Genomic DNA, 21,718 nt, shown 5'->3' with positions numbered 1-21,718 from the left:
TTATTCTCCTGGGCGGCACGGTGGCGCAGCAGGTAGTGTCACACAGCTCCAGGGGCCTGGAGGTTGTGGGTTCGATTCCCACTCCGGGTGACTGTCTGTGAGGAGTTGGTGTGTTCTCCCCGTGTCCGTGTGGGTTTCCTCCGGGTGCTCCGGTTTCCTCCCACAGTCCAAAAACACACGTTGCAGGTGGATTGGCGACTCGAAAGTGTGAGTGAATGTGTGTGTGTCTGTGTTGCCCTGTGAAGGACTGGCGTCCCCTCCAGGGTGTATTCCCGCCTTGCGCCCGATGATTCCAGGTAGGCTCTGGACCCCCCGCGACCCTAAAATTGGATAAGCGGTTACAGATAATGGATGGATGGATGGATTATTCTCCTGGGCTCCCCCTACAGTTTTGGAGTGTAAATCAGTTTTACAGCACTGTCCTGAAATCAAGGGTGCCTTCAGGGTTGGATTCCTACCCACATCCATAAGTTACAAAGTTTAGGTTCTGCAGTGCTGAGCCCAGAGTAGCAAAGGCAGGGCCCTTATTCTTCATATAACAGTAAAGTGAAGCATCACAATGATTCTGAATCTGCAATTGTAAGATAAAAACACTACCTAGTGTTGCTTTACTGGAATGTAAGCATGTGTCAGAGTCAGTTCAGTCAGTTGACTCATGGAACAGATTCCATGTTGCATCTCATGTCAAATTGAGTATTGTATCTCTAGGCTGTGACTGTGATAGACTCAAGCCTATAGTAGAGTGGTTTAGTTAAGTCTTGTTGTTTGGTGTGCTGTGCAAAAATAAACCCTTACACATACCCGTCTGTCCTCATCTCTAGACTTGTGGATGCATCTACCATGGACCATCCAAACAGAGGGCAACCAAGACTACCCTACCACTAATGCTCAGGCTATTTAATGGTGTGCATGGCCTTGGAAAAGTCTCCTTTGAAGTAGGTTAGAGTAGTGTCGTAGGGTCTCTGCCGGCTGCGTCAACTTGTGGCTTGTAAGGTATTGATGAAGTTCATAGGCAGCATGTCGCTCTTGTGTTTATCTACAAAGAGCAGGGTCTTTTCTTGCCTTACTGGAAGAGGAAGACAGCTGGAAGTGCTGATGCTTTCTTTACTGTCTACACACTAATCTCTCTCTCTCCCACCACTGCCCCCCCCCCTCCACTCCACCCCACTCTGTGGCTGATGTCAACAGAAATCTGCCACTCTGTGATGGCTCCCCATTTCCATTCTCTCATGTTTTTCCTTGCTTTTTTTTTCCTGTTTTGTCAGCAATTATTTAATCCCCGATCGCTCAACTGAGTATAATTACAAAATACAACTGTAAAACAGATGTACAGAACATAAAAGTGTGTGTGCGCGCCAGAGTGTGTGTCAAAAAAAAAAAAAAAAAACAGTAGGGGAGGGATACAGAGGAAAAACAGTACATTATAGTTGAGACATTTTTAAAGGCATGTTTCAAAGCAAGAAAACACACTGAAGCACAGTGAACCCTCTCTTTCTGACTGAATTGGGTTGGTTTTGGTCTCTTTGTTAGTCATCACCAATACAGACTTCTTTGATCAGACTCTCTATGTATTGTATGGATGCTGGTGTGAAGGTTAGACCCATTGTTTAGTATCTAAATACAAGCAATTCACTGGTCCTCTGTAGTTCTGTTGGGAGCGTCCCAGCACTCCGACTGTTGCTGACAGACCGTACCGCCGCACTTCTCTTCCTGCCCTCCAGTCCCGACAGCCATCCCTGGGAGGATTCCCGTATATAACACAGCCCTCGGTTGTGTGTTTTTTCCAACGCCGCCACAGCCGTGCCCCGCAGTCATATGGCTGCCTTCCATTTTCGGCTCCCCGCTTTTCCGCCTCCTTATCAGAGTAAAGAGGAGAGAAGTCAAATTAGAATCTCCTGAGGAGCCCCCACTCCTCCTCCCCTTCTTCTCCTTCTTCCCTTGTTGTCAGAGAAGCTGAGAGAGAGAGAGATAGAGAGAGTCTGTCACTCAAAGCGATACAGGAAGGGTGTCTTTTGTAGCTGTCTCACCTGGAGAGGGCCGTCTGGGCCGTTGCCGGGGGCGTAGCCGTAAGACAGGAACTGCAGGTGTTAGCTCTGCCTCTCCCTGCGTAGTTATGCTTCTCCATCCCCGCGAGGCTCTCTCTTTCTCTCTCTCTCTCCCCCTCTCTCTCTCTCTCTCTCACTCTGTCTCTCTCTCACTCCCCGCGGCTCTCTGTTGCTCTTTTCATGTCAGTCGAGAGCTTTGGCTACACAGGAAACGAGTGCACCCAGACAGATAGGAGTAGCAAGGGCTAAGTTTTACTGGAGAGAGCTACTTTGAGCTGAGTTTAGATGCTGGTCAGAGACCAGCTGCTCTTAGTTAGAGCCTGGATTATGGACAGGGCCCTGAAACACCAATGCCTGTGTTACACTGCTGGCTAGTGGTGGCCTGTGGTATTACCGGTGGGTTCAGAATGTGAAGTGGCTCATTAAGCTCACTAGAATTTCAAGTTCAATTTCATTTTCTATTACATCTGATATCAGAAAGACCCCTGGTAGAGGGGGGGTCATATTTTTGGTTTGTTACAGAGATAACTTTTAGAGATTCTTGGTAGCATGTTACCCATTGTTAATAGGTGGATAATAATATGGTAATTTACAAACAATTTGTTTTTAACCATAAATTAAATGCAGTTTAATCTAGCTGAAAGGATTTTATATTACTACTTTAAAGCACTCATTGACATTTTTCTATTTATTCCCTTTTACATCTTTAACATCAGCAGTTATTGTATGGTGTACAACACAGTTACCGCATCCCTCGTCACATTCATACTGATCTGTGCTTATCCGAACCAACTCTATTGGTCTGCTTAGAGGACACCAACAACCCTCTACACTCATTACCCTCATTGTTAACTCTCTTGTGAGATGTAGTACCCGTGAAATGATATTGAGTTGGAAAGAATTGAGATAGAATTTTACAGCTCTAAATCCTTTATTAACTGTCAGTTTTGTAAGTGAGTATATTACAGTAGTGTTTTTACAGTAAGGCTGTAGTTTCAGTAGAACTGCTGCACTGTTTCCAAACTAACAACATGATACATGTGCAATTACTGGTAATTAACTCTAATAAACCAAGAAACTGACCCCTAATTAAATGCAATCTGTTACCATATATTACAGCTTTTTTAGCAATCCAAAAATAAAAGTGCTAAAGGCATGTTTCTACAGAGGGCTTCATAGTGGTACTTGGGGAACAACTTGACACACCAGTTTTGTATCAGTCTTAACTTAAAGCAAAAGTTAACTAGGGCTAGTCGAGCACATCAAAAAGTGTTTAATTGTACCTTTTTCACCTAAATAATTCTGCTGTTGCAACTTCTGCCTCTTCGTATTTCAAAGGCAAGACTTGTCTTTTGGGACGGCGCTTGCTAATGGCCACCCGTTTCATCAGTTTTTCCAGGTTTTTTTTTTTTTTTTTTCAGGCATTATTTTGCTCATAATTGGGCTTTTTTAGAGGATATTTCATCATAGAACAAATGAAATTCAAAGACCTGAGTGTGTGTTTTTTATGCGCGCGTGTGCGCATGTGGTGATATTGTAGCAGGAAGAGGGATTGGAGAATGAATTGAGAATGAGGGCTCTCTGAATGGGTGGAGTTTATGTGCTAGTGATTAATAAGAGCAGTAATAAACAAAAGGCCCAGGAGATGTTTGAGGTGCTTAATAATGCATTATGTTCATAAAAGCACCAGCCCAGCCAATGGATCCCTATGGAGGTAAAAAACCCCACAGGGACCGTACTGGAGAGAGTGCGTGTGTGTGTGAATGTGTGTGTGTCTGTGCAGAGTCTGTTAGATACAATGTTCATACAAGTGATATTAGCCTGGACATGTTTGTGTCTCAGAAGGAGTAAACTGGACATCCTGAGGAGTCTTTGTGGTGTGAGTTTAGCCAGTTTGTGTATGCAATTCCTACAGTGCCCATCAAAAGTTTGGCAACTTTTTTTAATTTTTTTTTTTAGTCAAAGTGTTTTGAATAGAAGAGCACATCTTCTTTGTCTGTTAGCACTGGAATTTGACCTTTTTATGAGGGAACAACTGACAATAAAAAAGCAATGAACCGCCTTTTTTGTTCCAACATTCATCAGCACATTCATCAAACCAGTCAAAGCCCAATGTCTGTATTACATCATCTGGGAAATGAAACTCAATGCAGTATTTAGGCATAACCAACTCTTTATTGGCATGGCAAGGCGGGTTTCTATGGAGAACACTTTTTCATACACAGTGACATTTCTGAATGCATTAGAGAAACAGTACGTGGATGGTACAGAAACAGAAAACAGTCAGAAAGATAAAAGCATTCAAAATATTAACGGATGACCTCCATCAAAGAGGCTACGAACAGAGTTCAAGGCAAACACTTTAGTTTTTTTTACGAACAGGAGGGTAATCACACAGTGACCCTTCAGATTTTGGCATAATACCTAGAATAAGGACACAGTGTCATTGATGCGAAACAATAAATATCTCTGCTTGTGAAGCATTTTGGTAAATGTGAGTGAGTCAGTGAGTGAATGTTCCAGTACCTTACCAAAAAAGGTGCCTCTAAACAAGTAGAAAACTAAATGGCTAAGTGGATGAGCATTAAATATTATATTCAAAATATATTTAGGGACTTATGTGGTTGTAACTACTGTAGAATCCATCTAGACATGGCACATAGCAAAAAACAAATAATGATAATAAAATAAATAAATAAATAAAATACAATCCCTATACTGTTTTAGTTTTTTTTTCTGCATTGATACTTCATTTATTTATTATACTTCATTATTTCATTACATTGTGTCATTTAAAATTAAATTAGCTGTTGAATGGAGTTCAGAAGTTCAAATATTTATTTTTCTCCGCCACCTTCATTAATCAAGTGCACAGTCCTCTGTGTGGTGGGTCTCATAATTAAGCAAAAGTGGGACTTTCTTTTGGAAAATACAGCAGTAGACCTATATAACAACTGCACACTGTTATCCTTTTTATTTTTAGTCAGTCTGTGGCTTCCAAGTATAAACACATTAAGACGAAATACATTTTTTATGTTACACTCTTAAAAAAATAAGCACGTCAGGGTTTCTTTAATAAAAGCAATAGCAAACAGATCTAGGTAGAGCCATTTGTATGGTTATAGTAGGATGTACATGATTCAATACAGCAGTACAAAATAGATCTTTATAGCACATAAAGGGACTCTTATTTTGTAACAATCTAGACATTGAAATCATGGTTCTAAAGAGAACCATAATATTTACCAAACCCCCCCCCCAAAAAACTCTTGAAAACACTGAAGTCATCCCTGAAACATTTTAGTCATCATTTTCTTCTTTAAACCTTTTGGGGTCTAAGGACATTTTCTCAATTTTCTGAAATTTGTCTTTAAAGTACTTGTATTATAATTTATTGCCCACATGTTTTATATTAAAAATGTTCCGAACAATCTCAGCTCTCTCGTTAAGAGAGGCCCATGTGACCTAGAGCATTTTATGAAGAGATAATCTGTCTCTAACCCTGAAAAACTTGAATCCGATTTTAGAAAATCTTTATATTTCTTATGAAAACGTCCCTTTACTCGTGTGGATGAATTGTTTTGGTGATTGAAATAGTTTTATCAGAGTCTTAAAAACAAGGGAATCCACCAGTTAGACACAGCAAGAGGCAGAGGAGATGTGTCTCAAGCTTATACATAGGCTCGTAACTCGGGATGTACAGTACCGCATACAGTCGCAATAACGTGATCGAAAGAGCAGTTTCTGCACATTCACAGAGTGTTTGAACTGTATTTCTTTGCTGTGCTATCACTAAGATATTAATAGAAACATTGTGAATGGTCGTTCAACCCCAGAGGGTTAAGAAAAAACAGTTAACATGTGGACCACTCAGTTCACTCGTCCCTCAGTAGAAATAAAAATGAGCTCATCACACTACACATACTTTAGCAGTGTTTGCAAAGAGGTGCGTTGTGTACCTCTTTAGAACATATCTAATAAGAATTGAATAGATGTGGAATTGATTATGGGGTTTAATGGTTCTTCTAGTCTATATGGTTTTATGTAGAATCAGTACTTTTACTAAAGAAACTTTGAAAATTCAGTGTTGAAGATACATTCTTAGGACTTTGGAAGTGTTACACAGACTTAATGCAGATACACTGTGTGGCCAAGTTTAAATACACACCCTCATCCAACGGTTCTAGTGAAATTTAAGGTAGAATTGGGATTTTACTCTTAAGGGAATGGCTGTCGAATACATGTTGGAAGGATCTTTTTTCGCAAAAACATGATTTCATTGCATTCACTCACAAAAACATTAGTGAAATCAGACACTCACTCACGTTTAGTCATTCAGAATGTATTGGATGTTACATCATCCCTCAGGAGAACACAGTTCCATTTCTCCACAGCTGAGTGAAGAGGGGCTTTATACCAGTCTAGTCCATGTTTGGAATAGAATTTGATTACTTTAAGTTCATGTATACTCTTGAATATGACGGTTGTACAAGGGTTTTTTATTAAAGAATTGGCTCTTTATGGAACTGTGAGCACTCAAAGAGCACCTTTGCTTGACTGGTTCTTTGCATTGTGAAGGGACTCTTCAGAATGATGTAGAATGTGCTACTGATGGTTCTATATAACACCTTGCTTCTGTTAGGCACTAAAAAGGGTTTTTGTATTGTTACGATGTCAAGCTTGTTACAATAGAAGACAGTTTTGGTGTCATATAGAACCCTTTTCTGAAGAACTCGTTCACATACAACACTTTAATCATGCAAAACGTTCTTCGGGTGTTGAGGGTTCTATATAGAACCATTTTCTTTATAAAAAATCTTTGTAGAACCGTAATTTTTAAGTGTGTAATTGAAGAATGTACAAACAAGTGGGCACTGTTAAGTAGTCAGCTTTTGGACATGAAGTGTGCTTAATTTCTAAATGTATGCATATTTGTATTCAGTACAAACTTGGCATTTGTGAATATCTGTTTAGCATTAATGAAAACAAATATTTTTAACATAGCATTACTATGTAAATTACATGCAAAAGCAAGGCAACTGATGGGCAGTGTGTGCACACTAACTGCACGTAGGAAAAGGGAGCTCTTAAACGCAGGATCCTAAGTTACCAAAGAAATTACTCAGGTAACCTACTGCCGTCACCTGAGTGGCAAGACGCGATTGCGATATCATTAACCAACAGAGTCGCTTCTCGCAGCAGCCCTCATTTTACTGTGACCTCTAAGACGCGCTGAGTTTCATCTCGGCGGTGGCCTTCATGTAACGTGCCGATTGGAGTTCAAAAGAAGCACTTGCTCTCGCTCGCCCTTGCCGCTCGCGCGCGTCTCCTCTTTATCCTTCGGCTTTTCTTTATTGAGATAGCACATCTCCAGTCATATCCCACGCAGCTGTGACAGTGCGTCTCTTTCAAGACTGTTTCACAGGTGATGCTTATTGATGTAAGCCCCGCTCTGTCCTTCAGTCTGCTGGGGTAACAAAAGGCTTTATGAGAAAGTTTGTCTTTCAGTGTACGCAGCCATAGAAACAGACACATCTCTCTCTGTCTCTCTCTCTCTGTCTCTCTCTTTCTCTGTGGCATGCGCTCGCCCTCTTCTCTTCTACATCAAGGCGAAGGCAAAGCGATTTAATATACTCGCTGAATATCAAGTGCACGGAGCCAAGGCACTCCAAATAAATGGAACAAAAGAATCACCTCCTTTGTGTATTCCGCGCAAACGTTTAAGATGTCACATTTTGTTCTGGGTAGCATCGTGAAACAAAAAAAAAAAAAAGCATTTATGATAATGAATGTCTGCAAAACGAATCGTGGTGCTTTTTCAAAAGCAAAAAAATGTCAAGAAATGTCTTGGCCCTGGTGTGGTGCACACAGAAAAGAAAGGCAGAGGTGACCAGGAGTGATTCTGGGTCCAGTTGTGACCGGTCAATGTTGGGAATAAACTGCTTCTGTCAAGTATGAGCCTAACACAGACTTAAGAAGTTAAGAAGAATCACAGCTGTATGAGGGGCCACTCAGCGTTTTTCTTTCTCACTTCTTGATAATTTCAAAGTGAGGCTCTTAAAGCTGACGTCACACCATACAGGAAAATGCTGATTTCAAACTCCGCCATTCTTATATTTTCTTATAATCCGTAACTTTTATTAAATGTTTTTTACATATTTTATATCATTCATTCATTCATTCATTATCTGTAACCGCTTATCCAGTTCAGGGTCGCGGTGGGTCCAGAGCCTACCTGGAATCATTGGGCGCAAGGCAGGAATACACCCTGGAGGGGGCACCAGTCCTTCACAGGGCAACACAGACACACACACACACACACACACATTCACTCACACACTCACACCTACGGACATGTTTGAGTCGCCAATCCCCCTACCAACGTGTGTTTTTGGACTGTGGGAGGAAACCGGAGCACCCGGAGGAAACCCACGCAGACACGGGGAGAATACACCACACGATTTAAAACCCACTGAATACCTTCCAAGAAAAATGGCATCACCATCAAACATAAAGCTATTGGCTTTGTCAATATTAATATTTTTAAACTGAACTTTAAGTTGAGTGTGCTGAACTGACAGTGCCCTGTAATGAATGTCAGTCAATAATGTATATTGAAATATTGAGAATGTGTTTAAAAATCTTGTCATAGTTATTGAAACATTTTATATTCCAATATATATTGATGAAGGACTGGCGCCCCCTCCAGGGTGTATTCCCGCCTTGCGCCCAATGATTCCATGTAGGCTCTGGGCCCTCCGCGACCCTAAACTGGATAAGCGGTTACAGATAATGAATGAATGAATATATTGATATTGAATTATTGTCCAGCCCTAGTGTGTGTGTGTATGTGTGTGTGTGTGTGTGTGTGTGTGTACATTATATATATATATATATATATATATATATATATATATATATATATATATATATATATATATATATGCATATAGCATATGAATACAACAGGACATGTAGATACATTGACAATGGGTAAAGAATATTCATTCAAAATGTATCTCAATGAAATCTGACCTTTGAAGCTTAAGCTAGTTTTGCAAGCTTTTTGCAAATTAGTAAATCTTTGGCAATAGCTATGACACCTCGGAACAGAGGACTCCAGAGACAGGAGCAGTTTGACTCTCTTTCTCTCAGACTTTCATTTATTTACACAACCAAGCGTGATTAAATTTGCCAATTCAAATTAAGCACAACTTTTCTGCCTTAAATTTCACCTTAGCTCTCTCCAGTCCTTTAAACATGTCAGCACATCTTTACCATGAGTTTATCACTGAGAGCGCTCCAATAGGTAATCAAGGCTCAACAGAGTGAGAAGGCTGGCTCTGAGCTCAACTCCTCTTAGCTTTGCCTAAGCCTTGGCATGGGTAGTGGTGACCTTCTGCAAGAGGTTCAGCCACATGTCTTCTTTGTCCATTTTCTCTCTCCATTTTAGTTTACTACATTATTTGAACACTGCAGTATTTAGTACTCAGTAGTTCTTATGCAGTCAGTTGTCTTTCTACCAAATTGGAGCATTTAGACCCCACTGATAGATGTCCAACCTCTTGTGATCAACAGTTAATTTTGTTGCATAGCTGCAAAAATGCAGAACCTCATTCTTGGCTTCCTTCAGGGCCATATGCCCCAACTCCTAGCACTGTGGAGCAATGGTCTATAATGCTGTAGTCCTTAAATGAAAACAAATCTGTTACATAAAAATGTGCTCATAACAAAACAAACACATGCACATGAAAGGCCATGATATTTGTCAGCTGTGTTCAGCTTGGCTTATAGACCTATCACGACAAGAAGCAGTCATTAATATTATTAATGAATGAATTAATTCATTCATTCATTCATTGTCTGTAAACGCTTCTCCAGTTCAGAGTCACTGTGGGTCCTGACCCCACCGAGCATCACTGGTGGGACACACTAGTGGAGGGTGTTCCAGACCTTCGCATGGTGACACACACTAGGTCTGTCCCAAGACCTAGTGAGCTGCCTAAGTAGGCACTTATAACATAGACAGCTGTTTAAGTAGGCAGCGTTCTAACTGACATCTGTTCTCATGAGGCAGATTATTGAGACCGATAGTGTCACAGCTTGTTCCCGCCCACTGCACGTGCTATGGATTTTCCTTTTCCCATTTACGCAAATTTAAATATTTTTGCCTCTGTAAGAAGAGCAAAATAGGCAGGAGTTGTGCTTGCGTTGCACTATGGGATTATAATGGGAAGTTTTGGACCGACTTACTGTCATTTATATTAGTTGGAGTGTATGGTAGAGGAAGGGGTGGCAGGTGCTGTTTGGACATGATTGTACAGATTTGGGATTTGTGCACAACCAAATTAGGAGATAAATTACTGTCTTTAATATCTTCTGTAAAGCTATGATGGTGCACATGTGTGTACCATGCTATGGGGATCCTAAAGGAAGAATGAAATATCTCACTGAGGTGAAACGAGAGAAATGTCTGAGACGACTCATCGGCATATCTTATGTCTCTACACATATCAGTGGTGAAGGTGATGTTGATATTCAGCTTACCTCAATTATGGCAGAAGTTAGGAGTGTGGAGAGAGAAATTCATCATCAAACATCTGCATCAGCCGACCTGGCTCAAATGTAAGGACCAGGCACCAACTAGCAGGATTACATCAACTACACTCCACTCACACTGGAGTCCAAGACCAGGGCGAACGCTGACGGCCAGCATGGAGGCTTTCAGTCATCTCTGTGTCCTAAATGACCAACTAAAGAATTGGCCGACTTCCACAAACGTGCATTTTGTGGACAACTGAGACTCTTTCTGGGGAAGGCCAGTGATGCATAGACAGGTTGGGCTCCATCCAAGTGGGTATGGCACCTCTAGTCTAGCTCTGAACACACTGAAATGTGACATGTGGCTAAATACTTACTGATAGATGGCAAATATTTCATATTTTATCCTAAATTCTGTCCTATCAACTAAAAATAAGAACAAGAAAACAACACACAATTACACTCTTTTTGGAATTACACTCAAAATTAAAAGTGCTGTAAAATAAAATGGATCCATAAAGAACCATTTTTGCTAATACTTAATATTGAATATATTGAAGCAATAATATAATATTGGTAAAGAACCTTAGGTTTGAGTGAATTTTTTTAAACCTTTACTCACACATCTCTTAAACAAACATGGATCTTTATGGAACTAAAAGCAGTTCTTCTATGGCATTGCTCAAAACACCCTTTGTAGCACCTTTATTTTTAAGAGTGTAGGAATGCTCATGATATTTTGAAAAGAACAATCAAACTGTATTCAAACTGTGCCATAGTACAGACACCGAAGGTTTAAGAGTAGTTAATGGCCTCAGACCTCCTGGTGATGCAAATACATACATACATACATTTTCTTTTCCGCTTCTCCATTTCAGGGTCGTGGTGTGATGCAAATAGAACATCAGTTATTTTGTTGCTTGATCTCTCAGCTGCTTTTGATACTGTAGATCATGCAGTGTTAATAGAACCATCTGAAAAATGGGTTGGACAATGAGGAAATGTTCTTAAAATAATTTATTCGGGTAGGAAAAATGGTGTCACTATGAAGTTCCTTATGGTGTTTCACAGGGGTCCATTATAAGTCCCATCCTGTTTTCTATCTGTATGTTATTGTTATGTTATTTTATCATGTTATGTTATTTACCAATATGGCATAGGATTCTACTCCTATGCAATCACCCAGCTTTATATATATGTCAACCTAAACAGCACTGTTGTTTTAAATACCATCACAGACTACATAGCTTCTATTGTTAATTGGATGAAAATAAACTTCCTTAAAATTAATGAAGGTAAAACTGAATCTCTCTTGCTTGGGACCACTTGAAATTGAGAAAAAATTGCGATATTTGTGAAGTCTGGCTCCATATATTAAATCAGTGGTGGGGAGTGGTGGGGGGTATATTTCTAGATTCTGGTTTTAAGGCAAACAGTTAGTTACCAGATCTGCCTTTTTTCACTTGAGGAACATTGCTTGCATTAGACCATACATTAGTCAACATGATGCTAAGAAATTGATGCCTGCTTTTGTGTTTTCAAGAATTGACTACTGTAACTCACTGTTTACTGCGCTGCCAAAACAATGATTGATAAATTGCAGCTCGAACAGAATGCTGCAGCCAGGGTGTTCACAGCAACACATAAGAGAGAATACATCACACCAATACTAGCATCATTAAACTGGCTTCTAGTCTCTTTTGGGCTAGATTTTAAAATACACCTACTGGTTTTTAAAGCAGTAAATGGATTGGTACCATCCTATATTATGGACTGCCTATTTCTCTATGTTCCAAATTCTTCTTTATGAATCCAGTTCTGCAAGTTTGCTTAAAGTTCAAAAGTTAATAAGAATCAAGCTAGAATTCTTTGCCATTGGATAGGATGCTGTGGAGCTGTTCAGCATGTTCACCACGTTTGCAGTTCTCTTATGGCGCACATTTGGCCTTAAATAATGGCATTGGTTCGCAGTGAGTCAGGCTGCCTCAACCCAGCAAAAATTCTGCATGAAATGAGCCAGGTGTGGTGGCGGCTGGTGAAAAATATTCTAGGTACGACTGTGTGCGCCACATTGTCAGTTTCAAAAATCATCCCAATATAAATTAACACATAATACAGGAAACCAATGCTATGTGAATATCAGACAAAAAACAATCAGACAAATACATGACATTATATCATTATATAATCATATTACACAGACCAGTTCATAAATAAAATATATATTAACAGCAACACTTATAACACAATATTAGGAATTTTGGATTTGGAAAAGAGAGAGATCTTATTGAATTTGTAGGCTCCTGGAATCCTGTGGCCTAACCCTTAGCTCGTTTTCTCCGGGGTAAGTGAAGAAGTGTACTGGAGGTGTCAGTTTTGAGGATGCTGGTTGGCTAAATAAATGTCGCCATGTGCGTAGTTTCTCTCAGCAGCTGTTTTTGATTGGCTGTGCTACTGACATTCACCCATGCCGGATGGGCACCAAGAATTTTTCTCTCAGCAGAGCAGCCAAAGGAAACTTTGCTCGGTAGCAATAAAAATGAAGATCTCACTTTTTAATATATTTTTATATTACACATTATTTTACACATCTAACACAATCATATCTGAAATAAGTTAAATTGCAATGAGGGAGGGTTGTGTCCCAGCGCCCTCTATTGACCAACTGACCCTGGCCAATTGTCAAGTGTGTGATGGAACAGGCCCACGTTTGGCTCACACAACAATGATCAGTGCTTCCTTCCCAGGCTCCTAGCAGTGCTCTTGAGGTTGCTATCCACCGGTCTGCAGCGATAGGATCACTGCTGGACTTTAGATCAATTTAAGGCATCAAATGCCTTCAGAAGTGTTCAACAATCCTATATTATCACCCTCTCCTAACTCTTCTGTGAAGACTGAAATTCAGCCTGTTCCACGGTTTATTATTATTATATTTATTTATTTATTTAGTATGTTTCTTGTTTTTTTTTCACGTAATGTCAGGCGCTAGAATGGAATTGAGTCACCTTTTAAGGTGGAACTCAAAATCAGACATCAGGGTACTTGGGATGTTATATGCTTGTTGTGGAAAAAGAAAATGTTCCAATTTATTCAGAATGTTGTGACCAGTGGTGTGGAGAAACAAAAAGACCAGCATCAGTTATATTTAATTTTATAATGTAGTAAACGTTCAAAGTTTGTGTTTCCTATAAATGTAAATCAATAGAGAAAAGATGGTTTGAAAAACCCTACTGTATATGGTGTAGCCTGTAGTGCCTATGTGCACCTACAACACTGTTAAGTGTCTTTGAATCATTGCCTCAGATTTATTAAAAAGCTATAGAAAATCCATTTAAAGAAACTGAGCCATCGTGTGTGGTGTTGATGGGATGAAACTTTTCTGTACTGTTACATATAGCTGCATATCATCTGATCCACTTCAGCTTACAAGGGTGAGGACAGATGTTTGTGGACCTTGAACGGCCACTTGATATTAAAAAAAGTAGTGGTTTTAGAGTATGTGTAAGAGCGAGAAAAGGGAGGGGAAAAAAAAGACCCTTGAAGCACAGCCTTGTAAATTAATTTGTTCGTGTTGTACGATGGGTGCACAGCTGGCCTCATTAGCATGCACACAACAAATAATTATAGCGGGGGCTTTTTTTTCCCCTTCTTTTTTTTTTTTCTTCCAGCCAGCGCTGGGCTAATGGGCTTGCTGGGTTAATTATGTCAGAGCGTAATTACCAGGGGCCCTGAGAGACGCCGTGCTGCCCCCCGCCGCGTCCATGCCGGCTAATGACGGTGTAGCACTGACAGGGCCAAGACGGACCGCCCTGACACACCTGCTCCTGTTGGCTCACCGTGCCACCCTCCACGCCTGCCACTCGGCTGCTCTGCCACACACTCTCCAGCTTTCCACTCACCTCCGCAACCCTGAGGACCGCTGCACATGTCTGCAGAGAGAGACTCATCCATTCCCCTGTGGAAGCAGTATGAGCCAGAAGTTGGAAGATGTTGCATCACACTTCTAGAACAAAGAGGCGCAATCATGGATCATGGAGTGCAGAGCAGCCCTTTATTTAAAAAAAAAAGAGGCTCTTAATTAGATTTGAGTGGAGGACAAATGCTTAAAAGTTAGTTATTGGATTGTGTGGAGCGCTGCAGAGGAGTCATTGTGGAGGCAGTGTAGCTTTTGATATGCAGATGATGTCTGCAGGTGAGAAATAATCAGAATGTCTGAATGCAAGCAAAAGAGGCCATTTGATACAACACCTACTAAACATGCACAGTCATTGTGTACTTTCAGTGCTGCCATTAAAGCAATACTTCAGTGACAAATTTAAATACGGCATTTTGTTTTTAACCCATTGTGTCAAGGTGACATGGTGAAATCAGCTCTGGAGCCCATGAAGTCTTGGATTCAAGTCTTGGAATTTTTTCCCACCAACGTGAAACCTTAATTTGGAACTGTTCAGCGCATTTCCACCAAAGAACAGTATGTTCCTCACTGTGAACTATGATGACATCCATGAATGTGTCTTGCTAAAGAAGCCTTAGAAAGAGCACAGAGCCTCAAATAAAGCACATAATTGTGCAGTGGAGCTGGATTAGCAGTGGTTTATTAGCATTAGCAGTGGGTTATATAAATAAATAAAGGGAAATAAAACAGGAAATATTCTGTCTGGGTGTTTGCTAGAGATGAGCTCAGCAAAACTCACACTTTTTGTGCGTCTGATGGCAGTCACAAGTCTGAATTCCAAACCAAGTCTACTGTGTGGATTGTAGGACAGGTTGCCAGGTGGTCCTCAGTGGTGACCCCATGTGGCAGCATCTGAAAACATCAGCAACATTTTGTCCATATGCTGTTGATCTGCCAAGGCATGTTTCTGAAATTTGTGTTTTTGTTTTATTTTTAACTAGAGCTTAGTGGCTAAAATAGCTAACCGATAAACAAATCCTGTATGTGATACTATGTTTGACAGTTTTAGAGTCCTGGTCTATTTTTCGGTGCTAAATGTTGACATTTGTGGTCATCTGTGTCCTTTTGTTCTGTAACTCTGCCCTTCTGGAGTAAGCTTTTGCTTTTGTGGAATGATGAATGAATTTATTTTAAGGAGTGTCTACAGTCTTTTTGGACACACATGTCAGTTTTACGTGTGGCATGGTGGTGCAGCAGGTAGTGTCGCAGTCACACATCTCCAGGGACCTGGAGGTTGTGGGTTAGAGTCCCACTCCGGGTGACTGTCTGTGAGGAGTTAGGTGTGTTCTCCCCGTGTCCGCGTGGGTTTCCTCCGGGTGCTCCGGTTTCCTCCCACAGTCCATAAACACACGGTAGGCGAATCGAAAGTGTCCGTAGGTGGGTGTGTGTGTGTGTCTGTAGCCCTGTGAAGGACTGGCGCCCCCAGGGTGTGTTCCTGCTTTGTGCCTAATGATTCCAGGTAGGCTCTGGAAAAAAATCTTCAACACACATCAACAATAGAAGTATTCCCAAAAATCATCAACACACAAATAAACCACAAGTAAACAAAGCTCAACTTAACCGCCATCAGTGATTTGTGAGAGCTGTAGTAGTGGAAACGCTACCAAGGACCAGGTTCCCAATGGTGAATATAGTCGAGCAGAGTAGGTACCATGCAGTGGAAAAGTGCCAGTAGTCTTTATTTGTTCCATTCTGGTCAACTTGGGCATGCAGGCACCATAAGGGCCTTGTGTTGTCATTAGTTACCGCAACAACTCCGCTGCTGGCAGATTCAACAAGTTTAAGCAGCCATCAAGCAGCCAAATTCTCAGAGTGGACCACCCTCTGGACAGTTTTACAAAGTTAAATTTTTCTTTTCTTTTATCTGTATAAATCCTGGTTGTTCTATTATTTTTCAGTGTGTATTCTATCTCCATTCATATTCAGACAAAGGTCTCAATGATAAAGGCGATCAAGCTTGGCTGCTCAAGGAGAACAGTGATGGGCACACGCCAAAAATGGAAATAACTAAGTGAGAACACCACCCTGACAGCTTCTTATTCATCATAACACCCTCCGGTCCTCCTCCTCACATGTGAATGGACCTTTGACACACATGAATATGATGCATTGTTGTTTTTTTTTCTTCTATGATTTATCACTTTCCATAAGAGCCTTGTGTTGTTATTAGTTACCAAGACCTCGGGGCATGCATGTAATCAGGCGTAATGAAGTTAGGGGCTGGTTTAAAAATGGACAGTGCACTTACATGGACAATAAAAGGACAAACTCATTAAAGGTAATCGCTGGTCTGTTGTGTCCTACTTTAGAGCAGAGGGATGAGCCAGCTGGAGAGACTCTTGCTAAGAAGTCATTAGTGTGCGTAATTAAGCTACCGAAATATTAGATATGATAGAATAGGTTTGACGTTCTCTAACAGTTTGCGTAATCAACATGAATAAACTTCAAGGGAGGGAATGATATTGACATTTATGATAAGCATTACATGGTCCCAGCTAACTTTATTAGGGGACTGTAATGGCTGGAAAATTAATGATTTTTGTAGATGAGAATAACTTTTAGGCCCCCCACACACACTCCAACACACATACGCGTAATATATACATAATATATATCTTTTGCTTCCAACCTCCACTGGAATTTATTTTACACATTGTAATTCATACAAAACTGTAAAATTGAATTGAACAATCAACATAAAATGACAAATCACCTTTACAGTGTGAACTATTACAAGTGACATGAATTACGTATCATTCATTTGCCTTGTTCATTCAGAGCCTCTGTCGTTGCTACTCTGGGCTCATCACTGTAGAAACTGCACTATGTAACTCTTAAAGGTGGGTTGGAAACCCCCCCCCCTCCCCTTCCCATTTGATTTCAGTGAAATACTGTAGGGGGAGCTCAGGAGCAAAAATACCAAAGCTTACTTACCGTATTTTCCGCACTATAAGGCGCACCTAAAAACTCAAATTATCTCAAAAGCCGACAGTGCGCCTTATAATCCGGTGCGCCTTATATATGGACCAATATTGAGCCAGGTCTCGCAACTACGGTAAGCAGCCGCCTACTTCATTTTCTTCCGCGCGCGGTGCATGCTGGATATATACCGGAATATATATTTCATTTCCATTTGTTTTTTATGTAAAGACCCCAAAATGGCTCCTATTAAGAGACACGCATATGACGCAGAGTTTAAACTCAAGGCGATCAGTCACGCAGAAGAACACAGGAATAGAGGAATAACTTAGTAAAGTGAGCTTTACGTGTTTATTTTGTGTGTTGTGTGATTTTAACTTTTGAGCAACATTGAGTTATTGATATATTGTTATCGCTTTGCACTATTTCGAGTGTTACTATATTGTGATTATTATTATTATTGAATCGAGGAAATCCCCCCCCCCCCACGATGTGGGGTATATTAACATTGCACTACATGTTTTACCTTAAACTACGCTGGGTTGTAATCTATTAATAAAGTTGAACTGACCTATCTGACTGTTTTGTTGACATTCCCTTTAGCGCAGCTCCATCTAATTGATGCATAACCTAACCCCCAGCATCTACAGTAGCGTCTATTGTATGCGCCTTATAATCCGGTGCGCCTTATATATGGACAAAGTTTTAAAATAGGTCATTCAATGAAGGTGCGCCTTATAATCCGGTGCGCCTTATAGTGCGGAAAATACGGTAGTATTCCTTAAATGTCTCCACCTTTTGCAATTCTAGCGTGCACTCTTTTGCAGGAGATTTGATTTGTTTTCAGTTTTTCAAGCAAGGATATATATATATCTTCTTAGATGTGAAGCCCTGAATAGCACCCCTTTTGGAACAGTTTTACAGTGGAGTTATACACTAGTTTAAAATCTTTTATTCAGTCAGGTATGTATTTGCATGCCAATTCCATAAAGTGCTTCGCATCTAAAAATATTAGGGCTATTTTTTTCACACCATCAAAGTTCACTCTTAGAATTTGGTTACATTTCCACCTCCCAGTCCAATTTATCCCAAACACATTAAGTGATAATTAGGTCTAGGCTCTGGGATGGCCAGTTCATTGTTATTATAACACCAGCAACTTCAGTTTAATTATCTGATTTTTTAATTTTCTCCCTTTTCTCATTGTCAAATTCCATTTCCTTTTCTCTGTAATAGGTCCTTCATAGCTTCAAATTCTTAATTCTTAATTTTTAGTGTTTTCTTCTCAAAGTGGAAGGATGGATAGAAACAGCTATGTATTCTTTAAGGATTGATGTGAAACTAGAGCTTGATGTTTTTTTCTGTCTCTCCAAGATGGAAGCTTTGAGTGCTGTTTTCCTAAAAGTGAAATGAGTTGATGATCTTCCAGCCAAACATGGCTGCTGCCCTGCATGTAGTTCTACCTGCCCCTGAAGACACATATTTTTTGACATGGAGGATGACTTGATGTATGGGTGTGCGTTTTAGAGAATACTAGTTAATACATTTAAACTTATAATTTCAGCTTCAAAATCATTGTGATGCCTCACTGACCTGTTATAGACTCTCTGTTGTTACTACTCTTGGCTCAGCATTGCAGAAACTGCACTATGTAACTGATTCCCCTTGATTTCAGGACAGTGTTTTAAATGTGAATTTTACTCTGGAAGAGTAGGGAAGCCCAGGTAGATAGTTTATAAACAACATTAAATGTTCACTTAACATTATGTATTTATGATATATTTATGTTTATTCTTCTTAAGGACTTATTTACAACCTGAATTCCAAAAAAGCTGGAGCATGGTGTAAAATGTAAATTAATGTAAATAAAAACAGATTAAAATTATATGCAAGTCTTGAATAGACCTCATAGACACACCATTTGTTTTTTATTAGTACCCCTTACTTTTCAAGTCTTTCCTTAATAGTTTAAAATACAGGTCCATGGTTCAATCTTCAGCTCGTGTCACGTGATTGTGAGTAGTTTTGTGGTTCCCTACCCTCCTCAGAAATATACAGTACAGTTTCTACAGGTCTTTTGCCGGAGTAGCAATGTCAAAGGCTCTTTTCTCCATATTACAAGTCAATGAAGCATCTCAATGATTTTGAAGCTGTTAAATATTAAATTAAATACTATGTAGTGTTCCTTTAAGTACTGATATCCAATATCTATAATAGATTTAACTAGTTAATTACCACCTCTTGGGAGTATTTCTACTAACTTCAGCATTGATTGGAAGTAGCAACTGCAGCCCAGTTTGACAAACTACTGTCCATTTCCAAAGAAATGTTCTATAAGCAGGATTCTACAAAAGTTGTTTATTTTTGTTTTGTACAGGAGACTTGCTTTCCTGCATTTACTCAAGGGACCATTTAGATACATTTCACACGTACTGTTATCAGCAGTTTATTCCATATGGTTCAGGATTCATTAGGAAAACAGCATCTTCAAGTGTTTGAATGGAACTGATTGCGTTTGCTATACGTACGTTCACCTACACGGCTCAGCTTCACCTACTCAGTGTATGGAGCTGATTGATAATCACGGCCGGTTTGTCTCCACACTGGAGAATAGGCCTGACGTGTTTGATCATTAGCTCTTAAAAGGTGCCGTGCTAAAGGCATCGGGTGGATTCTGGGTTTGTGTGGAGAACGCTGCTGTTTTAAGTCATCCTCTTTGTGTGAGCGGAGTTACACTACTCTTAAGTGCAGCGTCCCAAGTGACTGACGCAATCTCCACAGCGCTGCTGTAACAATACAAACTCACACATGCGCGCACACACACACACACACAAGCACGAACAATCTCATTTTACATTGCTGCTTTCAAGTCACTCGTGCTATTTTACAAGCAAGGCTTTTTTGAGCGTTCGTGCGCTGTTATCACTGTCCCTGTTGTCTTTCTCCCCACCTCATATCTGAGTCAGTCATTTTAACATTTTTACAATGTTTTGGACAATGCCCTCCTTTTATTTTCTAATAAATATATTCTCCTTGCCACGATAGAACGACTTCTACAAAACAAGTTTAATAACTTGAGGACATATTTCAAACAGCTTTGAGCAAAATATTAAGCAGCAACTACGAAATAATCATGCTTCAAAGAGGAGAAGACTTAAGATGCATAGAGTACACACAATCGTGTTCTATAATAAAGATTTTTTTTGCATGTTGGAACTTCAGAATGAAAAATAGTGGGCCAGGGGAAAACGAAGCCTTTCATATATTTTACATTTGTTTGCTTATAAGTGCTCTATCCAGTGGCATCAGCTCTTTTATGTTAGACTTTGTTGGATATGACGAAAGCTTTGGAAATATAGATGTGATGTGTTTGTTTCTGACAGCTCATACAATCTTTATTATATATAATTTATTATAAAATAAAAAAATATCTGTTTAAAAAAGTAATACAGGTGAGAAATGACTGTGATATGAGGGAGAATACTGATAGAAAGTTCTTAATTTAAGGCCTACGTTAAATACTTAAGTTTTAAGGATTTGAACATGCTATGTACATGTACATTCCAACGTTTGGACTTTGCACATTTTAAAGTGTTTTTTTACAATATATATATTTTCAAACATTTCAAACATTCTCCTGCTCTTTTGTCATTTTGTGGAAACTCTTGTTCAGTGTTAAATTCACCTATGTCTTTTTATTCAACAAAATCTAACCTAAAAATGGCAAGTGAGTAGAATTAATCAGGGACACACTCTGGAGGGGGGTGCCAGTGCTTCACAGGGCAACACACACTCACACCTATGGACACTTTTGAGTCGCCAATCTACCTACCAATGTGTGTTTTTGGACTGTGGGAGGAAACCGGAGCACCCGGAGGAAACCCACGCGGACACGGGGAGAACACACCAACTCCTCACAGACAATCACCCAGAGTGGGACTCTAACCCACAACCTCCAGGTTCCTGGAGCTGCGTGACTGCGACACTACCTGCTGTGCCACCTTACTTAATTTTTATTTATTTATTTAGATAGTTAGTTAGTTAACACTAAATATTAGGGATGTCAGTTTACCTACCAAAATAGAAGTAATATTAAAGGCAACATGCAGGATTCTGCAGAAGTACTGCTCTGGCATTAAAAACAAATTTCCCCCAACGTTTGTGTTTATTCAGAAGCTCCGCATGTTTTAAGGTGGAACGGTAAGTTTGAGTACTGAAACGACTGTAACTACGGCTGAGAGAAAGAGAAATCCAATTT

The 21,718-nt window shown here is 40.0% G+C and overlaps 1 protein-coding gene across 3 annotated transcripts in view; it reads left to right on the top strand.

The window, feature by feature from the left end:
• LOC136666160 (homeobox protein cut-like 2) overlaps positions 1–21,718 on the top strand; it is a 220,017-nt gene that overhangs the window by 164,389 nt on the left and 33,910 nt on the right. The window contains exon 16 of one of the 3 annotated variants that reach the window (XM_066644206.1): positions 18,835–18,922. The exons of the other annotated variants lie outside the window; for them this stretch is intronic. Within the exon in view, the coding sequence (XP_066500303.1) occupies positions 18,835–18,878 (44 nt within the window). The 3' untranslated portion in view covers positions 18,879–18,922. Of the gene's footprint in view, positions 1–18,834; positions 18,923–21,718 lie in introns of those variants that run through there. 3 annotated transcript variants of the gene reach the window in all.

Source organism: Hoplias malabaricus, chromosome 14 (assembly GCF_029633855.1).
Source record: "Hoplias malabaricus isolate fHopMal1 chromosome 14, fHopMal1.hap1, whole genome shotgun sequence".
In the NCBI taxonomy this organism is placed as follows: domain Eukaryota; kingdom Metazoa; phylum Chordata; class Actinopteri; order Characiformes; family Erythrinidae; genus Hoplias; species Hoplias malabaricus.
The sequence above is the reverse complement of the archived record's forward strand: the minus strand, read 5'-3'. Positions and strand labels throughout refer to the sequence as shown.